The sequence below is a fragment of the Ursus maritimus genome, unplaced genomic scaffold (assembly GCF_017311325.1).
Source record: "Ursus maritimus isolate PB19 unplaced genomic scaffold, ASM1731132v1 scaffold_1, whole genome shotgun sequence".
Classification (NCBI taxonomy): domain Eukaryota; kingdom Metazoa; phylum Chordata; class Mammalia; order Carnivora; family Ursidae; genus Ursus; species Ursus maritimus.
Window position 1 is genome coordinate 79,444,246 of NW_024423343.1, and position 19,428 is coordinate 79,463,673.

The 19,428-nt window shown below is 35.5% G+C and overlaps 1 protein-coding gene across 1 annotated transcript in view; it reads right to left on the reverse strand.

Annotated features, from left to right (window-relative positions):
• The window catches only part of ACVR2A (activin A receptor type 2A), an 83,800-nt gene that overhangs the window by 8,317 nt on the left and 56,055 nt on the right, over nucleotides 1-19,428 (reverse strand). Inside the window, exons 6-9 of the mRNA XM_040645157.1 lie at nucleotides 7,436-7,579; nucleotides 5,436-5,579; nucleotides 4,247-4,392; nucleotides 2,232-2,346 (exon numbers count right to left, since the gene is read on the reverse strand). Coding sequence (XP_040501091.1) covers nucleotides 2,232-2,346; nucleotides 4,247-4,392; nucleotides 5,436-5,579; nucleotides 7,436-7,579 — 549 coding nt within the window. The remainder of the gene's footprint in view (nucleotides 1-2,231; nucleotides 2,347-4,246; nucleotides 4,393-5,435; nucleotides 5,580-7,435; nucleotides 7,580-19,428) is intronic.

A 19,428-nucleotide genomic window follows, 5' to 3' on the forward strand; every position in this document is an offset into this window, starting at 1 on the left:
ACAGAGTACTATGCAGCTCTTAAAAAACCATGAGGTAAATCTGAACTGATAAGGAAGAATTTCCAAAAACACTGTACAGCAAGGAACAAAGCAGTACATATACTGAGATTCTTTCTGGGTACACTTAATAAATAATATCGGCAGACATTATGCTGGCGTTGGCTTCGAATTTTTTCCCCCTTCTGCAAGTAATCACAAAAACAATGGTGGTTTTGTTGCAGACAAGGACAAGAAAACTATTTCTCAATTGAAACTTTGCATCCTGTTTGAAATGTGTCTTTAAAAAAAAAAATACTCCTTTTGGGAGATTTCTCTTGCTCTGTATCAACAAAAAGTAGTAACATAAAACTTAAAAAGAATTAGCCAAGCAAAGAATGGATAAACTTTTAAAAGTTCTGTTTCTACAAAGTCTACATATTTATTTATTCATGAATTCTGTCTTGGCATTCTTTATTTATATCTGTCCCTAGCAATTTGGTATTTCTTAGTATCGTAACTATGGTTACTAAGCTACTACAGCTAGCTTTGGTTGGTGCTTGACTATATTCACATATGAATGCTTAAAAAATTCTTATAGGATAGCTGGGTGGATCATACTGTAATTGAGTTTTTGGAGATCTAGGGAGTGGCCGAGAATGGTATTTCAAAAAGCTCTCTCCTCAGGTGACTGATCTCTAGCCTAGAAGTCAGACAATTATCTGAGAACACACATATAATAGAAATGTCTTAAAAAAAAGGAATAGATCACCAAGAAGCCAAGGTGCAAGTTTTTAATTCATTTAATAAGGAGAACACTTTAGAGAAAAGAATAGTGGCTCTGCTTCTTTTGCTCCTTTAACTGTACTATAAGCAAGCATTTCTCAAAAGTTTACTTTTCTCCTAAAGATGAATGTATGCCATCCAAAGTACTTTTCTTATAAAGTGACAACAGCCTTCTTGTGTAAAATGTCCTCTCTTTTGTGAATTAATAAGATAAAAATCTTATTTTTCTCCACTGTTCTTTCTTTGCAATATATAAAATGTACAATAACATGAATTTTGAAATTTTCTGGTCCATGAAATCTAAAGCCTAGGAACCAAGTGATGTAAGTAAATTATTTTTACCTCCTCATGTAAACCAATTGAGAGGGCAGTAAAAGATAGGAATAAGTCCCCAGTTTTTTCTTAAGGGGGGGGGAGGTTATGAGGTGCGAGAGGATTAAACTGTTCCCCTAATTTAGTTTTATGATGATCACACAGTCACCTCAGATGTTTGTCCCTAGGCCTCCTGCACAGTTTCCCACCTCCATCATATACTCCATAAGAATGCCTTCATTCCCAAACACATTTGGTGTCAACTCTTCTAGAACTCTGACTGCTGACCACTGCTGTGAACGAAATTCTTTTATCATCAGTCGGTATTCCTAAAATTTGTTATGCTGTGATTCTTTAATAACTATTCTTGAAGGTCAATAGGATATGCTGGGAAAAACCAAAGCTTAGAATTAGATGACCAAATAATTTCCATGATTTGAAAGATAAAGAAATAATCATGCCAACTTTGTAAGGAAATGTCACTTTTCAGGCCAAACTGGTTTTCTTAATAAAAAAGTGATCTTGTAGGCATGAAAGCACCTTTCCTCGCCTCACAGTTTCTGAGAATAAAATGTACGGATAATGTTTTTCCTTTATTCGGCTTTCCTAAAGATTTCCACTGTGCTCTGAACTCTGGAGATAATTCAAAGAAAAGCTATAAAGTTGGTTAAAGAGTTAATGAAGCACTAAAGACCAAGAAGCAAGAAACTGTAATCGTTGTGTGGAAAAATCAGACAATAGATACTAAAACATAGTAGCATGAATAGTAACTGATTATTCTGCCATTCCTCTTAGGATGATGAAAGAATTAACAAATTAAAACTGCATTATTACTAAGGACTCCCTAAGAATGAGGTCTATATAAATGTCTTGGAGTCTAACTTGATCAGTTTTAAAAACACAATCCCAAGACACATGTCTGGGTTGTTTCATGACTTGATCTAAACCACCTGAGTTCCTAACAGTCCTCCACCACCACGTGAAAATATCTTCCTCAGCAAATTTAACATAGTACTTTTTTAAGAGAGTCATTTTATATTAGATGCTGATTTAATAACCATCACAGTAATTTTAGATCAATTCAATCTAGATAAGCTATTCTAAGAAAATATGGGACAAGATTATTTTTTCTTACAGTTTATAGTTACCATCCTTACCTGTCCATGGGTATCACCTGCAGACTTGCCAGCTTCAAATTTTAACGCCAACCCAAAGTCAGCAATGCAAGCTGTCAGGTTGTTTTTCAACAGCACATTTTTACTTTTGATGTCCCTTACAAATAGAAAGATAGACAAAGTATTCAAATTAAACAACTTATCTTTTAAAAATTTTCACTGAAAGTGGGAAAGAAGGAGAAAACACTACAGAAGTATGATAAACAGGAAAAAGGAGGGAAAAAAGCTTGAAGCACAAGAGCAGAGTGACAAACTCCTATTTATAACATGGACAATAAGAAGGAACTTTCTCCATAAAGCAGTTTTATAAAGAGCTGCTATTCCAAAAATACTGTCTAGCCTACATGTGATCTATTCATTCCTACCTACCAATCATAAAATTGCTGGGTTTTTAAGGTAAAATGAGTATTTCAGAGTTTATAGTTGGAAACTCCCATTGCAACTTGAAATTTAAGAAACCAAACTGAAAGAATATTCAAATAAAATGAATTGGGGCCTTTTGTCTAATGGTACAGGCCTACATATTAGAACAGTCCCTTATTTTAGGGGTTCTTAGATTCATCAGCTTTGTTGTAGAAAAACATCTCTAGGAAGGTGTATCAGAAAATTTTCACCATAAACAAACTGTTCCAGCTAGATCCTGGTGTTCTGAAAAGAGTAACCATTTTAAAGCAATCAGATAACCTCTTTTATACACTAGCTTCAACTGGTTCATCCTAGAGATTACTGTACTCTAGCTACATACGTCTATGCCATGAGCAGTGCTTAAATTTATGTGCACACAGAGACCAAGAGTGGGACAGAGGAGACACAGGCAGACACCCACAAATGCTGCAAAAACCAATCAGTTTTAGCCTCAAAAGATTTTTAGGGACCCTACTCCTAATAACCTTTGGGGGTGCCAAAGGATTAGTTCTCTATAGGACTAGGTGAGGTGAGCAAAAATCCAGGAAGAGACAGACTGCATGCAGGAAGGTGAGAAAAAAGGGGAGCTGTTTCTGAGGCGGAAGTCATTAAAGGTTTGCAAAATCAGAATCTATATGAGATTTGGATTAAAAGCAATGCCTCCCACCAACCTAAAACACCAACTGGTGGCACTCAATTAATTATCTGTTAAATGAATCGTCTCATACCTACTTTTAAAGCAACCATCTTTTTTTAACTGGAGTATATAACAGACACACAATGTTAGTTTCAAGCGTACAACATGGTGATTCAACAAGTCTATACGTTATGCTGTGCTCACAAGTGCGGTTACTATCTGTTACCCTACAAAACCGTTAATAATATTCCCTAATGTTTTACCTTTTATCTGCATGACTTATTTACTCCATAAATGGAAACTCATATCCCACTCCCCTTCACCCATTTTGTCCACACTCCCACTCCCACCCTCTCTGCCAGCCATCAGTTTGTTCTCTGTATTTATGGGTCTGTTTCTAAAACCACTATCTATAAATTGAATACACAATGGCAAACTGATCCCATGTTGAAAAGAACTAACATTTTCCCTTTTGAGGGTATGACAACTATTGGGTTCAAGTACTATTGCTTCAAGGCCAATTCAAATGATGCCTCCCTCCACCTCAGCTCAGGTAATGATCACATGGTCATTACAAACACAAGAAAAAAAGATACTCAAAGTGTCTCCTTAATTACATCTTACAGTTATCACTGAAGTAAATCATCTTTTGATGCAAAACAAATTTCTTTTTCCTTTGAGATAGACAAAATACATTTTCACTCTTAACCATGCTTTCAGAAATGAGAAAAATTAAAACAGAGGTCCGTAATTAAACTTTGCTAATGATATTAAATATATACATTACCCAAAATACCTCCTGGCCAATCTCAAAGCTAATTTGAAAAACAAATGAAAATCAACTGCCTCCTCTAGCATGATTAGGTAATTAGGGGGAAAATAAATTTTGCACAGATTAAAAGTTTAAATAATAAATACTGAATTATTTGGGAAAATAATATAAATTTAGCTGTACCTGTGAGATATGGCGGGTTTGTGGCCATCTTTCAGGCCAGGTATATCCTCATGCAAATATGCCAATCCTCTAGCCATGGTTTCTGCAATATGACACAATTCATTCCAAGAGACCACATTAGCCTTAAGAAAGTCTGACAGTGAACCCTAAAGAAAAGGGGGGAAGAAAACAACTTATGCTGTGGACAAAAGCCATATGACATGGAGAACTTTCCTTTTTACTTTTAAGAGATTATGGAAGGCAACATATCTTTACTTTATTGAATAATAATATCCCCCAAAAAAGCAATCTTTCTGGAATGGTTCAAGTTTCACATTAGTAAACATTTGACTAGAATGGAATACCTCTAATCTTTAAAGATTTGCTACAAGGCATAGTCAATTTCCTCCCATTTTGAAGGCAGAAGTTTAAAAAAAATTTTTTTTGAAAATCTAAAGTTCAGGAAAATATTTAAAAAGTTAAAATATACTGACTACAAAGATGTTAGTTATATCATAGGACTAGGAAAACACAAAATTAAGACATATAAGCAGCTATGTCAGAATCTTCCTCTAGAGATTACTGCTACCCTTCTGGTCAAGAATTTAGAGAAGTTTAAGAGCCACCTTGTATCTGACAATGATGAAACTGATGCCAAGGAGAACACAATTTCCTATTTCAGTAACATGTCCTTTCATACTAACTCCGAAAGTAGAAAAAGTGAGGAAAAACAGCAACTGTGTTTTGGTGATAATTACTCTACAGATTAGTAACAGATCAAAGAGCAGATAAATCTCCTGACTTTAGTTTTATCACTAGGCTACCCTAATTAAAGAGTTTTAAGAAACAAAATTCAACCTAAAAAATTGTCCACATAATCAAGACGGATCATGAATGATAAATGAATGATAAATGAAAATGACTAAGCACCGGCAACACTGAAATAATTACTTGTAAGAGAGGTAACTGGAGCACGAGAAATAAGGGACGAAAGACTGGTTTTATATATAGCAGAGGATTAGGTGAAAAAGTTGCCAACTTTGCTCTTTTATTAAAATAAATTAGTTTTTAAAGGACTTTTATTTATAAATATTAACCAACTATAACAACATACTATTCCCAGAAAGAACAAGTCTGAGGGATTTGTAGCCAACATCAAGTAGGTAAACCAACCCTGACTTTCCCGAGTTAAAACGGAAGGTAGTTTTACCTTTTCATGAAATGCTGTGATTAGCCAAAGGTCCACGTCAACACTGGTGCCTCGTTTTTCCGCACCAATGAACTGTAATATGTTCTCATGCTTCATTCCAGGTAAACTATAAACTTCATATTCATTTTGCCATGATTGTTTGTCCTAGAGTTAAAAAGAAAGAGTAGTAAGAGTGCAAATAACACAGGCAAATAAACCACATCTAAGAGATTACTCGAGTAGATTCTAAGGCAAAATTTAAAAATAAAGCTAAGCATGAAAAGATTCTTTGGTTTGTTTTTGTCTTATTTCTTCATAAATCTAAGAATAAGGTAACAACTCTATGACAAATGCCTGCCCTGCCCCATTCCCTGAGACATACTTTTCTGTTTCCAGTTTGTAAATCCAGGAATAATCATGGGAAATGCTGCACATCTGTATCTAACGATGGCAACACATTCTGCTAACAATTTCGTAATACAGTGTCATTTCATCATGGTGTGAAGTTGTGTTTGTTCAGAATAATCTCCCTGAGATACGAATTTCAGGTAGAATGACTTCATCTCAGTAGAAAACAATTTTTTTGTTCAAAGACTAACACTGTATCAAACGTTCTTAACAAAATGTTGAGAATACCCTGCAAAGTCAATGAAAGCTCAACAGGGAGCGCAATAGGCAATACAATAATTTAAAACGCTATATACTCATTTGCACCTGTGACCCGTGCCTACTGCATGTCTACTTACAAAGGATTAGTTTCTCTTCACAATGGAAGAATAATGAAAGCAGGAGGCACCATAGCATAACGGTTAGGAACCCTCTGGATCCAAACTATCTTAAGAACCTTTGCCAAGTGACATTCAGTTTCCTCGTTAGCAAAACAGGGACTATAGTGTCTGCCCCACAGGGTGGTTGTATTATATGTATACTGTGTGTTATTTTCTCTGTATGAGTAATACACTGACACCTATCACTGAGTACGCCTATGTAAACACCTCTTCCTGACAATAAGAAGCATTCAATAAAATATTAGCTACTATTACTCTTGCTGTTGTTACCCTTATGTTAATATCCAAAGGCCTTTCTAATTTTTAAGCTTCTTCCCACACTGAAAGAAGAACCGTGAATTTGTCAATCTTAGCAGAACAGACTAGACTCTTCCTCTGAGAACTATAGTTTTAAAGTACCTGCATTGCTACCAAAAAAAATAATACTAATAACATTCTTCACAAACTCTAAGAGGCTTTAGAGGAGGGAAGAAAGATAAAAGCTAGGTACATAAAGACACAGAAAACTGACACCATAACTCTGGAATAAGGCAGACCCACTCTGTCACCAAACCCAAGCAGGACTGCAAGAGCACACAATGCATTCTCAGCTCGAGGGGCGTAAAGCAAGAGACAGGGATACAGAAATCATCATAGATCCATACCACCGACGGACTCAAACAAAACATAAGAACAGCTCAGAGGTGCGTTAGACCAAGGTTTTATGAGGTCAGCCCCCTTTAAAAGAAAAACAAGTCAACAGGAAACCAATTATTTGGAATCTTGATTCACTGCCTCTGAAAATTCACCAAACAAAATCTGAAATGATTACATGAGCACTCAAAGTAAGACAAAAATGGATCAGTCTGGTAATATACCTCTAAACAACTCTGAAACAAGTATGCCATTCTTTCCTTCTTCTGTTTTCTGATAATGTCCAGGGGATAATTAAAAGCTAACCACCGAAATTCTATTACTGGAATACTCATCTTCACTTCGCATTCCTATAGTATTTTTATTGGCCAAAGATCTCCTATAGGTTCATTCACTGGAATTTCACTGTTCCAAACAGACATAATGACTGCTGTACCATGAGTTCTATTTCTCAGATGAGAAGGCAGACAAAAGGGCTAACCGCTTTCTTCAATATCACAAAGAGCCATCTGGAAACATATGGTTTGTGTTTTCGGACTGTTTCTGAATTATGAAAACCGAGCCAGTTGTGTCTTTTACAAAATATATGCAATAACATACCTGTATTGGAAATATTTTCACAGCCACGTACTCATTGAGCAGCTGGGCTTTCCACACACAACCAAATCTTCCTCTTGCTTTCACTTCTAATAACTGCAGTGGCTTCAAACCTAGTAATGGAGAAGGTGGGGGTGGTCCTGGGTCCTACAGATAAACAATAATAATAGTATTAGAAAGCAGCACATGATACAGATCAATGCTAAATTTAAGGAAAAAAGTGAGTATACTGAGGAATCAATTGACAGAAACAGGAAACACATACAAATGACACTAACTTCAATCTTGCCAAAACTGAGTTCTCAAGCATTGCCAATTATTTATAGTGATCGTAAGGCAAGCCACTTGAATTGAGGGTTTTCATAATAACATTCAGCACTATTGCTATATAAGAACAGCAGGAGAAATGACCTCAAATCATTTTGAGTCAGTCTCACTAATTTTCTGGACTAAGATCTTCTGTGACCTTTAGGATATTACTAACAGTATTTCAACCATTTCATCCAGCTGATACTTCATTAGAAGATGAGGATTTTAAAAGTGCCAGCAACAGCAAATTATGGCTGTTTCTCAAAGGAAAACACTCCTCAAAATCCACTACTTCCTCCAGTGACTGTTTATCTTTAAATCTTTTCTTCATTAATCTCAGAAATGCACACAATCATTCTCAAAGACATTGCAGATAAGTGTATCAAATACAAAGCACATAAAATAAATGTTAATAGCCAAACTCTTCTATGCGTTCTAATTTTTCAACCTATTAACTATCCCTTTGCTTATAATTACTTCCCCAAATTGACCTGAGATAAAAATTATTAGTCTGATTGGCAAAGAAATTACAAATTATAATCCAGAAAATGAGTGTTCATCATAGTAGATGGTAAGATAAATGAAAGAGAAGGGTACTGCTATAGTTAATTTTGAAAATGGAGCAAAAATAGCATATAAATAGGGGTACGACATTTACAAAACACAAAGGCATCCTTCCTATACAAAGCAGAAAGGCAACCCCTCACTGGAAGCATTGTAATCAGTTCAATATCTGCAACTAAAACAAGATGTAGGAAGCCTTTTGAAAAGCTTCCAGAGAAAAGTAATAAAAATGTATGAAGGGCTGCATAATGAGTATTATAAGAAAGAACTAAAATTTCTGTGGCAACAGCAATAGACACTGTGACACTGGGTGGCATCTAAGTTGCTTGGAAATAGTATGTCATCCTGTATCAATGCATCTCCCTCTCCCTTTCCTCCCCTTTTCAGAAAAAAATCCCCTCTTCTTATGCCCCAAGACTGTCAGTGCTCCCTTTAGGCGTTATTCAGCCCACCAGAGTCACTCAAGATTTTAAAAAGTTGACATCTACATTAGAAAGACCTCAAAAATAGAAACACTGCAAGGTATTAAAGAGGACAAACGTACAATTTCTTTGTAGGCAACCCTTTATAAAATGGCTTGAGAATTCCTACTTTAAAATAGTAAGATAAACCAGAAAACTTCCTGTGACTCATTTCAACCTCAGATATTTATTTTTAAAAGGTCTACAAAAAGTTGCTTTGCCTTCACAGGATCGAAAGATGAAAGGTTGTAGCAGAATTAAGAGTGTTGTAGTTTAACAGAGTGATGAGTCCAGAAAGTCAGATACAAATCTTAGAGAAGTACGGCCCCTAAAGTTAGGATTCCCAGTAGGAAGGGACACAAGAATCTAGGGAGAGGTTTTATCAAACTTAAACCCAGCCTATCTCATTGCTCGACTGGTCATTTATACCTGTAATAAGAGATGCTACTGACAGGAGTGGGCCGCGGATGTGGATGTGGAGACGGGAGGAAACAAGGTTGAAAACTAGTCTTGTTTTCAAGACTGCAGAGACAGAGGAAACCACTCTTGCTCCAAGTCCAAGAATTATTAGATTACTGCATAAAATAATCATGCTAACAGAAAAAGTTCAATCTGAAAAAATTTAACTACGAAGTTAAAATCAATGATTCCCCCCCTTCTTTAGAACTAAGTCAGAAATGTCAAGTTTTCAAAACAGGGATACCAAAAACTAAAGTATGCAGGTAAGAGCTGAAAGCGGAAGAGGCAAAATTACCAGGTAAAGAAGAAAATGGCTCTTAACTTTAAGATGTTTAGTAACTTTTATATAAATTGATAATGTCTCTTGATAACATATGACATTACCCATCTGTGTTCTAAAGTGTACCAACCACATGGATATGATGCAGTCTATAAAACAGGATTCAGAGGACTTAATTCACTTCTCAAATTAAGACTACGTCAGCATTTCAAAATACAATTTTAATATAATATTAACCTTAATTTTAGGAAACATACAGTAACTTTCAATGTCTATATTTAGAGGAAAAAGATCACTGAATATTTTCCAAATGCACAAATAAACCTCAAGGTTCCCATAAGTTTCCAAGTCTTTGTTTGGCAAGTTTCTAAGCTACCATTATCAGTAAAAAATCCTAGATCACTCTCCTAATGATATTACCATTCTACTCAGCTTTATATCATAACAGCCTGAAAACAGGCTGTTGTTAAAAGTAAGAATACTGGTGAATTTTTAAAGGGTGAGGAAAAGGTCTACAAAGGCACATTCCTATAGAATGTCAAACGCTTAGAAATATGTTATGTGTTTTTAAATAATATTCTATAATACTTAAAAGGTGAGACTCAAAATGAGTAACTAAAATACAGATCATAACTATGAAATACATAATGCCAATTAATATAACTTTTTGCTTTTTTAATGAAAAATTACTAGAATATTCTATATCATACTTTTCAGTTCTTCATGAAATTTATAGGAAGCTTTAACTGCATCGCTAATATCTGGCTTTTACTTATCCCTCTGAGAATATCTGAAATTATGAGCATCATTATACTAATTTACCCACAAGAAACTCAATGCAGTTCACCCTTGAACAACATGGGTTTGAACTTCAGGGGTCCACTTCTATGTGCATTTTTTCCTAATAAATACAATACAGTCAGTACTGTAAATGTATCTTCTCTTCGTTATGATTTTAATAACATTTTCTTTTCTCTAGCTTACTTTAAGAATACACTATATTATAACATACAAATATATGTTAATCAACCATTTGTGTTATTAGTCACAAAACTTAGTGAAGTTTTGGGGGAGTAAAAAGTTATACGTAGGTTTGACTGTGCATGGCACTGGCACCCCTAAACCCTGCATTTTTTAAGGATCAACTGTATTTGATTCTAGGAATAAAGATTTATACTTTTAAAACATATCAACACCTGGCGAGACAAATTCAGGCTTGAACTTCATAATGACAGCAATGTTCTGATATTATCATAAAACACGACTTTGCCCTGCTACACAGAAAACCAGCTTTGGGGGATCAACCGTTAAGGACTGGGGAATCCCTGAAAACTTTTCCTAAGTCTCCAGTTCTCTTGCAATCCCCACGCCGTGTTACACTGCTAAGAAGACACGCAGTAGAACGTGCCTCCGCTTACAGCTCTTCTTTACCCACTTGTATATGACAGTTACTCCGTCCGAATACATCATGTTGAGAATCACTGAAAACCGTGCCCCCATCCCAACACCCTACCCAATAGAATTACTGTACTCAAGACTGGAATAAATTAGCAGAAGTCAAGAGCTGCTAAGTAGTCTGTGATCATTTGATTTCTTCTGAGTTCTCAGGTGAGAAGGGTGAATTCTAATCTAAAATAAAGCCTTCAATCTCTAGAGAGCAAAAGATCAACTTATACTTCTCCTGCTAGCCCGTTTGATGAGGAGGCTAAGGATGAAAGAAACTATCTGAAAATACCGATTTCACATTAAAGGATAATGGGTTTCACCAGAAAGTCAGCTCCTGGTAAAAATGCCAGCATTTGCTGACATTTAAGCTAGTGACATACTAGCCATTAGGTGTTAACATCTCATCAACTAAAAACAGTTGTTTCTACATTCCAACCCAGGAAAGTATAAATGCGGTTAACAACTCCTTGAAAACCAAACTATTACGGTAGCAAATCAATCATGTTTTTAATACTAAGAGTGGTAAAAACAAAATTCATAACATAAATTTATAAAGGATGCACAATAAAGCGACAACAACAACAAAAATCTAAGAACAAAATGTTAATATGCGTCCACAAAAAGTCCACAACCATAAAACAAACATCGATGCATCTTACCTCTATCATTATATGAAAGGCGTGCTTGTGAAGAAAAAACACAGGCAAAAGAAATTACGATTTATATCCAGAATGAAATGAAAAATGACACATCAGTTACAAAAGTGAAGGAAGGAGAAAAATGATTTAGCTTTTTAAAAGTTGGCAATGATCCAATGTATCATATTTTTAAAATGAGAATTGGGAACACTTTCCTTATAAAGAGAGGAAAGCAATATCAAACAAACAAAAACTTGGGTATTACCTTTCAGATGAGGGGCATTATTATATAGACGAGTCTAGTATGAGCCCAAATTACCTGATCCAATGAACTTCAAGCTAGCAAATAAACTACACCGAATCTTAAATAATTGTTACTTGTTTTTCTAAGAAGTTCTAAAGTCTAAACTGGAAGAGTAAAATGAGCAATTTAATTAAGAAAATATGCGTTGCAATTGGCTTCTGGACACCAGAGGGCAGTATTGCCTTTAACAAAAACTAGAAGCAGCAGAGAAGAAATTTTTATGTAACTAGAATAAGTTCCTCGGCCCACACTCTCGCAGTTGTTTTAAGAATCTCTAAAATCTCCTATTTCCTGAACTGCCTCACTCCCTTTTCATGGAAGATAGTAGAATCGTAATAGAAGAATGTTTCTAGTGTCTTTGTGTGTGCAACATAATATACTAGGGTAAGAAAATAAGATGGGAAGAATTAAAAAATGAGAATTAAGTAGAATATAGTGACAGGCCAGGCCCATTGCTGACTTACTAGCCACATCAAGAGTGAAGAAGTCAAGAAGTGGTGGCCCTGGGAACAAGTATCCATACATATTTTTCAGTCTGAGGACACTCAGATACTGATAGAGAACAAGATTTTCATTTTCCCAGTCATCCTAAAATAGGGCCTAAATTTAAAATTAAGAGAAAGACTGTCACCAATGCAAAAGGAGGCTTCAAATCCCTCCAATCATTGAGTATATCTGCCATTTCCAGTATTTCTACAATATTTATACAGAGAATAGCACTGACAAAAAAAATTTGATAACTCCTTTATCTGTACTATTAGTTTAACTAGTTTTGCTTCCTTCTTGATTTTCTCTTGTGATAATGATTCAGGATTATTTATAATTCATCTAAAAGGCTTAGCTAATCCTACTATCAAAACATCTCATCAGTACTCCAGAGTAAAATTCATCCCTTGAAAGAAATACATGCCAAATGAATAGCTAGACTTCAGGTTCCCAAGGCCTACGTATCTCTCAGGTTTTGTTTCCATTACAGGTACTGCAGAGATAAACCTGCCACTATAACACTATGCAAGTAGGTGCTATCCATGCATCTTACCAAAAAGGGTATCTCTGCTCAATATACTTCCCAACAAATGAACATCAGAGTAAGTCAGAGAATGATCAAGCTAAACAAGAGACGCCAAGAACAGGCCTCAATGTGTAAACTATGTTACAAAATAAAAGGGTCAAAAAAGAATCCAAAAAAATTAAATCATTGAAATACATAGATAAAAAGTAACCAAATAAACCATCTGTATTCACAACATGGAAAATGAAACTTGAGTATCATGTGCTATAACTGGAGATAACACTGAAAACCAAATCAGCACTTTAATGTCAAGTGATTAGGCTGCTGTTTGAGAAAGAGACTTGTGCTTATTCCTTAAGGGGTAAAGAAATTTAACTATATTGCCAAACATCAAAAAAGAATGAATAGAACTTCTCCATTCACTCAACAAATCTTTACTGAGTGCCTAGTTGTGCCAGGCACTGACTACCCAGGTTCTCATGGTGCTTACTGTAGTGTGGGGGAAGGAAGACTAGTCAAAGACACCATACTGATGAATGCGTAATTTAAAGTAAGAGCAGTACAAAGGAATTCAGTACCTTCAGCACCTGTAAGGTGAAAGCGGACTTCCACGGGCATGTTAAATAAGAGAAGATTTTCCTAAGGAGAGCGTCCTTGAAAATGCAGTAAGTACTTGAGGGAGACAGATGAGGTGGGAAAATGGTACTGGATACACCCTAAATTTCTGACTTGTGCCACCAAATGGTTACTGGTTCTATTTACTGAGAACCCGGTTTGGAGAGCTCATTACCACAGAATGTTAAGTGCTTGGAGACATCTAAGTGCTAATGTTTAGTAGGCAGTTAGATGTATAGAACAGGAACACAAAGAAATCTTTCTAGAAATACGGATTTTGGTTCATTTATATATTATAAACAAACATATATGACATATACTATAAATTTTCTTATTTACTATTTAAACCATTTAAGATTTATATATATATATATTTTTCGATACCTCACTAAATATCTTCTTAGGACGATCAAGAAGATTTAAAGACCCCCCCCAACCCAAAGTATTTGAAGACTGACAAACTCTGAATTTGTCTCATCTTAGTCATCTAATTATCTCATGCTCTAAGAAATTTTACAATTGCTAATTTTAAAAAAGACTATTGCCAAGTGGACTGAAATAGAATCTATAAAGAAGTAATATAGTGTGTATATCAGAACAAATGCTTCTGAGCTAGGGAGAGCAAGACATTATACATTAACAGATTCAATAATACTGATACTGCCAAATGCACAGCCATCATTCTATCCAATTAGATCTTCAAAATTCCATTGTGATATATCAACTCCTACTTCCTCCACTTCTCTCATCTAACTCCTGAAAGCAAGGCAAAGACAGACCAAGGTGGATGAAACAGGATTCTGAGTAAGTTCCCTAAGAGGAAGGTAGCTCCTCAGGGTGGCTAGCAATGGGGTTTAAAAGTCTGAATGAGATGTAAGGGATATCCATTCTCCTTCTGGCCACTGCTCAGAAGCGTCAGGTTTGGTAAAAGAAATTTTATTTTTATTTATTTTAGCATTTGTATTCTGCAAGTAAAGCTGAAAAAAAGGAAAAGGATCCATTATATAAATTGTGATGTGATAAAATGGTTATGTTTATCAACAAGGCTATATGTACAATAAAAACTTTTAAATATAATTTATATACTGATCCCTCCCTTTATCCTACTTCAGTTTTTTATGCCCCCCCAATTATTTACTGAAATAAGCCATTCTATTAAAATTACTTCAATGAATAATAATCCTTGGGTTTAAATGCCCAGACTTTACCACTCAGCAGACTGACACCAGGCCAAGACACTTCAACCTATCTGTGCCTTGCTTATCTATGAAATGGATTTAATAAAACAGAACCTGTATCATGGGGTGTGGAAAGATTGATCAGTGTAAAAAAAGGGCTCTGTGTAGTCCTTGACAGAGTACTCAAAATGAAATCTTTCATTGCACTAATTTCAAAGTATTGACATATAAATACATATTTACAATGGCTTCAATAAATATGATACCTTCTGAGTACAATTTTCAAGTTGCTACTCTGTTAGTAATAACAGCTAGCATGTTTTGAGCACTTAACATTAGACAGGCACTCCGGGTGTGGCTTCCAGTCACTACAGAACTGGAGTCAGACATTTCTCCTCTTCTCCTCCACCTCTGACCAAAATTGTTGAAGCAACTCCTTTCTTACAACCTTTACCTTTCACTTCCAAGCTGCAAAGTCAAACAACCAACCAACCAACCTATTTTTTGTTCACTTACATATTAACTGTGGGCTTCAAAAGGGCCAGCAAGAACTGTCCCTCTGCTGCTCGCCACTACCCAGCAGCATGATGCCTGGCACAAAGCGGGCACTCAGGCATTAGATCAGTGGATGAGCTGAAACCACACAAACAAACCCGAACACCCACCAGCCTATGTGATACAAGCAGCTTTCACTAACAAATGGGCTCTTTCACTTTTATTATCTCAGATTAACAGAAAAGATTTGACAGTGATGAAGTAACTAGGAATGAAGGAAGAGATCTACAATGAGGTCCAGGAAATAAAGAATTGAGAGAAAAGCAAAGTCCCTTCTTACAATCTTTCCTCTCCTCGCCAGACAAGAAAAAAGGAGAAATTATGTACTCTGTTCTACAGGCATCAGTTCCATTTGTAAACTGGAAGATGGGGCCCTCCAGAGTCCAAAGGAAAACAGAACTCAAGATTTTAAAAATTAAATGGAAGTCATCTTTAGAAATAAAGTGCTTTCATTATTAACTTTAATATATAGCTTTCAGTAGTTTTAAGCTTTGGGTAAAGCTTTGAATTTTTTTTTCCTTCTCCCCTTCCTTTCCTTTTTGCTTTTGGACACGGAATTTCAGCAAATCTCCAAGTGGGCCTGTCCATGCATTTATTAAGTAAGACAGCTCATATACGCCTAAGAGAGTAGTTTTTTGTCAAGCTGCAAGTCTACAAATAGTTTATGACACTTCCCCCCCACAATTAGTGTAGAAGTATACAAAAAACTAAGTTGTAATTGAAGTTGCAGGAAAAATAATCACACACGGAACACAGAAGAAAAGAGACGTTTGTAGGAGTCCTGCACTATTTCTTAGGCATATCCAAAACAAAAACAAACCAACAAGATGATCAACTGCAAGACAAGAGCATCGTATCACCAGACTTTGAACACGCTGAAATAAAGCACGACACCTAAAAATACTTGTGAAAGATAGGTTCCAGGTCTTAGCAGAAACTTAACACCAACTCTAAGCTAATACAACATCAAGTTTTGATATTTCATGAGCCTAGATTAAAGCTCCACTAAACTTCACTTAAGAACACATCATTTAATCAGAATGAGATTGAAAAGTATTGAGCTGAAAAGCTGTCCTCAGTATACTGTTAAATTAAAAGAAACTAATTGTGAAATAACATTTTGCAGTTTATAAAAGGGGGAAAAAAGCATATACTCAAACAAATGAGATTAGAAAAAGGTGTCAAAGGATACATACCAACCTGTTAAAATTGATTATCTCAGGAAAGTGATAAAGGAAAAAAAAAAGGAAGAACAAATGGTTCTATCTCCTTTCTTTTGCACACACTTCCTTCTGTATAATTTGTCTTATAACAGACAAGTATTTGAAATTAATTCTTAAAAAGAAAAAAAATTTAAAAGGAAAGAGAAAGTGAGTCAACCTGTATTTCAAGATGTGCTTCTATAGATGTGATACTCATTTTGCAATTATAACTTAGTATTAACATATTAATACTCATTTAATTTTAGTAAATTTCTCCAGCATCCTCTGCAAATAAGCAGTACCCTTTCCTAAACTGACTTGGCTGAATGATGCTATGCTACCCTTTCAGTATCTTATTAATTTTAAACGGGTACATATATAGACTCATGTTCAACAGGAAATCCTACACAGCATTTTCACAGATGGCTCAGTTTCTCACTGGATAGTTATCTGACATAGCATGAAATGACAACCTATTATTACTTTAATATTAAGGTCAGCAGGGTTATTTTGTATGCCCCAATCAGTATCCCAAACATCTGAAAGTCTTAACTCTTTATCAGACCAAAATCTAGACAAAATGTCATGATGTAAAGAACTGAAGAGACTGATGTCATGTAAGCAGGCATTACTGCTGCAACACTATAGCGCTACTTAAATAGCCTTTAAAAATGAACACGAAGTTAACTTCATACCTTGTTTAAGGTAGGTAATTTCTAGCCCCTAAAATCCGCTTTCTTATCAAGTGATTTTTATCAGCATAAATATAGATCTTATTAACAGGAAATTTCAGCTCACATATGGTTTTGAGAGCGATGCAAACACTTTTATTGAAACCACATTAACTCTAACCACAGTAAGACTTCTTAATCACAGAGTCAAGGCACCCATCCCCTCCTGTTCTTGACTCACCGGCACTAGAAAAACGAGTTTGTGTTCAGTTTACTCACTGCAGGTTACCAGAGCAAAGTCCTACATGGGGAAAGACAGTTTCAGCAAAGGTAAAAGAAAAGGACCTATGGGATGCAAATTAAAAAGATGCTTCAAGCTTGTGATTCCAGGAAGAACTGAATACTGGCATTGTCTTATGAAAGCCTGGAATACTTCAACTTATTTTACCCTAAAGAAATATGGCCTCTAGATTTATCTTAAAACTAATCCCTAAAGCTCTTTATTAAATGAATCCCTGGGCATGCTACATTATCATCTCAGTATAACTCTAAATGCAACGAAGTCAAATTAGACAATTCATCACTTACAGAACGGTTATACACACAAACACTGCGTGAATACAGCAGTGACTACAATACACAGCTGGTCTTCAAGGAGCTTACAGTCAGTCAAGTGGGAGATTGGAACATGTACACAAATGACTACAGCCTCTCTCAACTGGGGTTATCCGTCTGAACTACACAAAACAGAAACTGACTTCAGCACTATTTTCTCAATTCTTTCAAGGACAGTACATAACTAACACCATTCTAGATGCATATGACGGATGGCTTAGGGTGTAATGGAAGGGAAGAATAAAAAGGTAAATGTATGGAGGTATGGAGGCCCCCGTGTCATACTCCCAACTCTGTATTCTTTGCTATGGATCACTGAGAGCCCCCTCAACTATGTTTAAAAACAGAAGCAACATAATCAGACATGTAAAATGCTATTCTACAGCAATATACGATGGAGAGAGAGAGAGAAGACCAACTATAAGATTACAGAAATAATCTCAGCCTCAGATGTAATAATGCCCTAAAACTACAATAGGCTCAAGAAGGATGAAAAGGTGAATGAACAGGACTTGGTAAATGACAGGGCCACAAAAAGTAGTAGTTGTCTCCCAGGCTTTCATCCAGGGTGATGAGGAAGACAGTGTTAGAAACATAAGAGTTACAGGTTATAATGTTAGAAACCTAATAGTTAGAAACATATGCTAGAAACATAATAGTTATAGGTTATAAAGAAAAAAGAATGGCTTCAATTTAAAAAAAACAATCAAAATTATTTTTCCATGCTTCTAACTATGCTAGATTTGAGAATTAATATTTTTTACTGGTTACTAAGAACCATAAGACCAGATTTTAAAGCACGTACATCCTTACATTATTTCTTCACAATAAAATACTAACACCAGAAGAAATTCTAACTTGGTGTCTTAGAAATAAAGAATCCCACAATTTAGCTGTCAGAATCAGCTTAGTAAGAAGATATATGCGGATATCTCTTGTCTTCCAGGATGCCACAAGACTGATCTTTTATCCCCCAATGAGAATAAAAGACTGAAATCAGACCAACGAATGATCACAGTATACATAACTTCAGCTTGCTCTGTGAGATTCATTATAAAATCTCTTCAAGTATAGTTCTTATTGTAGGAAAGATTTGTCAATAAGATACTACCACAATGAGACTGTCATATAGCAGACCAGTTAATTCACAAACCAGCCTTCAGCCAAAGCTTTAAAGAAAAATTTCCCTAAGAAAAGGAATGAAAAATTTCATGTCACTAAGTGTTTGAAGTTTTGGAGGGAAAAATGTTTCAGAAATCCACAAGAATATAAGATCTTTTCCTAACTAGTCTTGGAATTAAGCTTTGAACACAGGGACATGAATATGGAGTGAAATACAGAAATCACCTTAAAACTTCAAATGTATGTCTCCCTTACTTACTACTCCTATCCCTCATCAAAGTCTTAAATCACTAGTAGGCATTGGCACTATCAACTCAGCGGCACAGGAATCCTTACCTACATCCCACTCATGCTGATAAACCTTATTCTAAAATGTGCTAAAAAATTTTTTTAATGAAAGACACATGAATATGCTCTTGTATATATTCCTGACTTTTCTTTTTTGTCCTCTGTGAGACAATGTAATATTACTGCTCATTTTAGTGGTCAAACTTTTCAACAGACAAAGTAGGAAAATAAATTAGCCTAATTTAGAATCATTAGATTCTAAATCATTAGAATGATT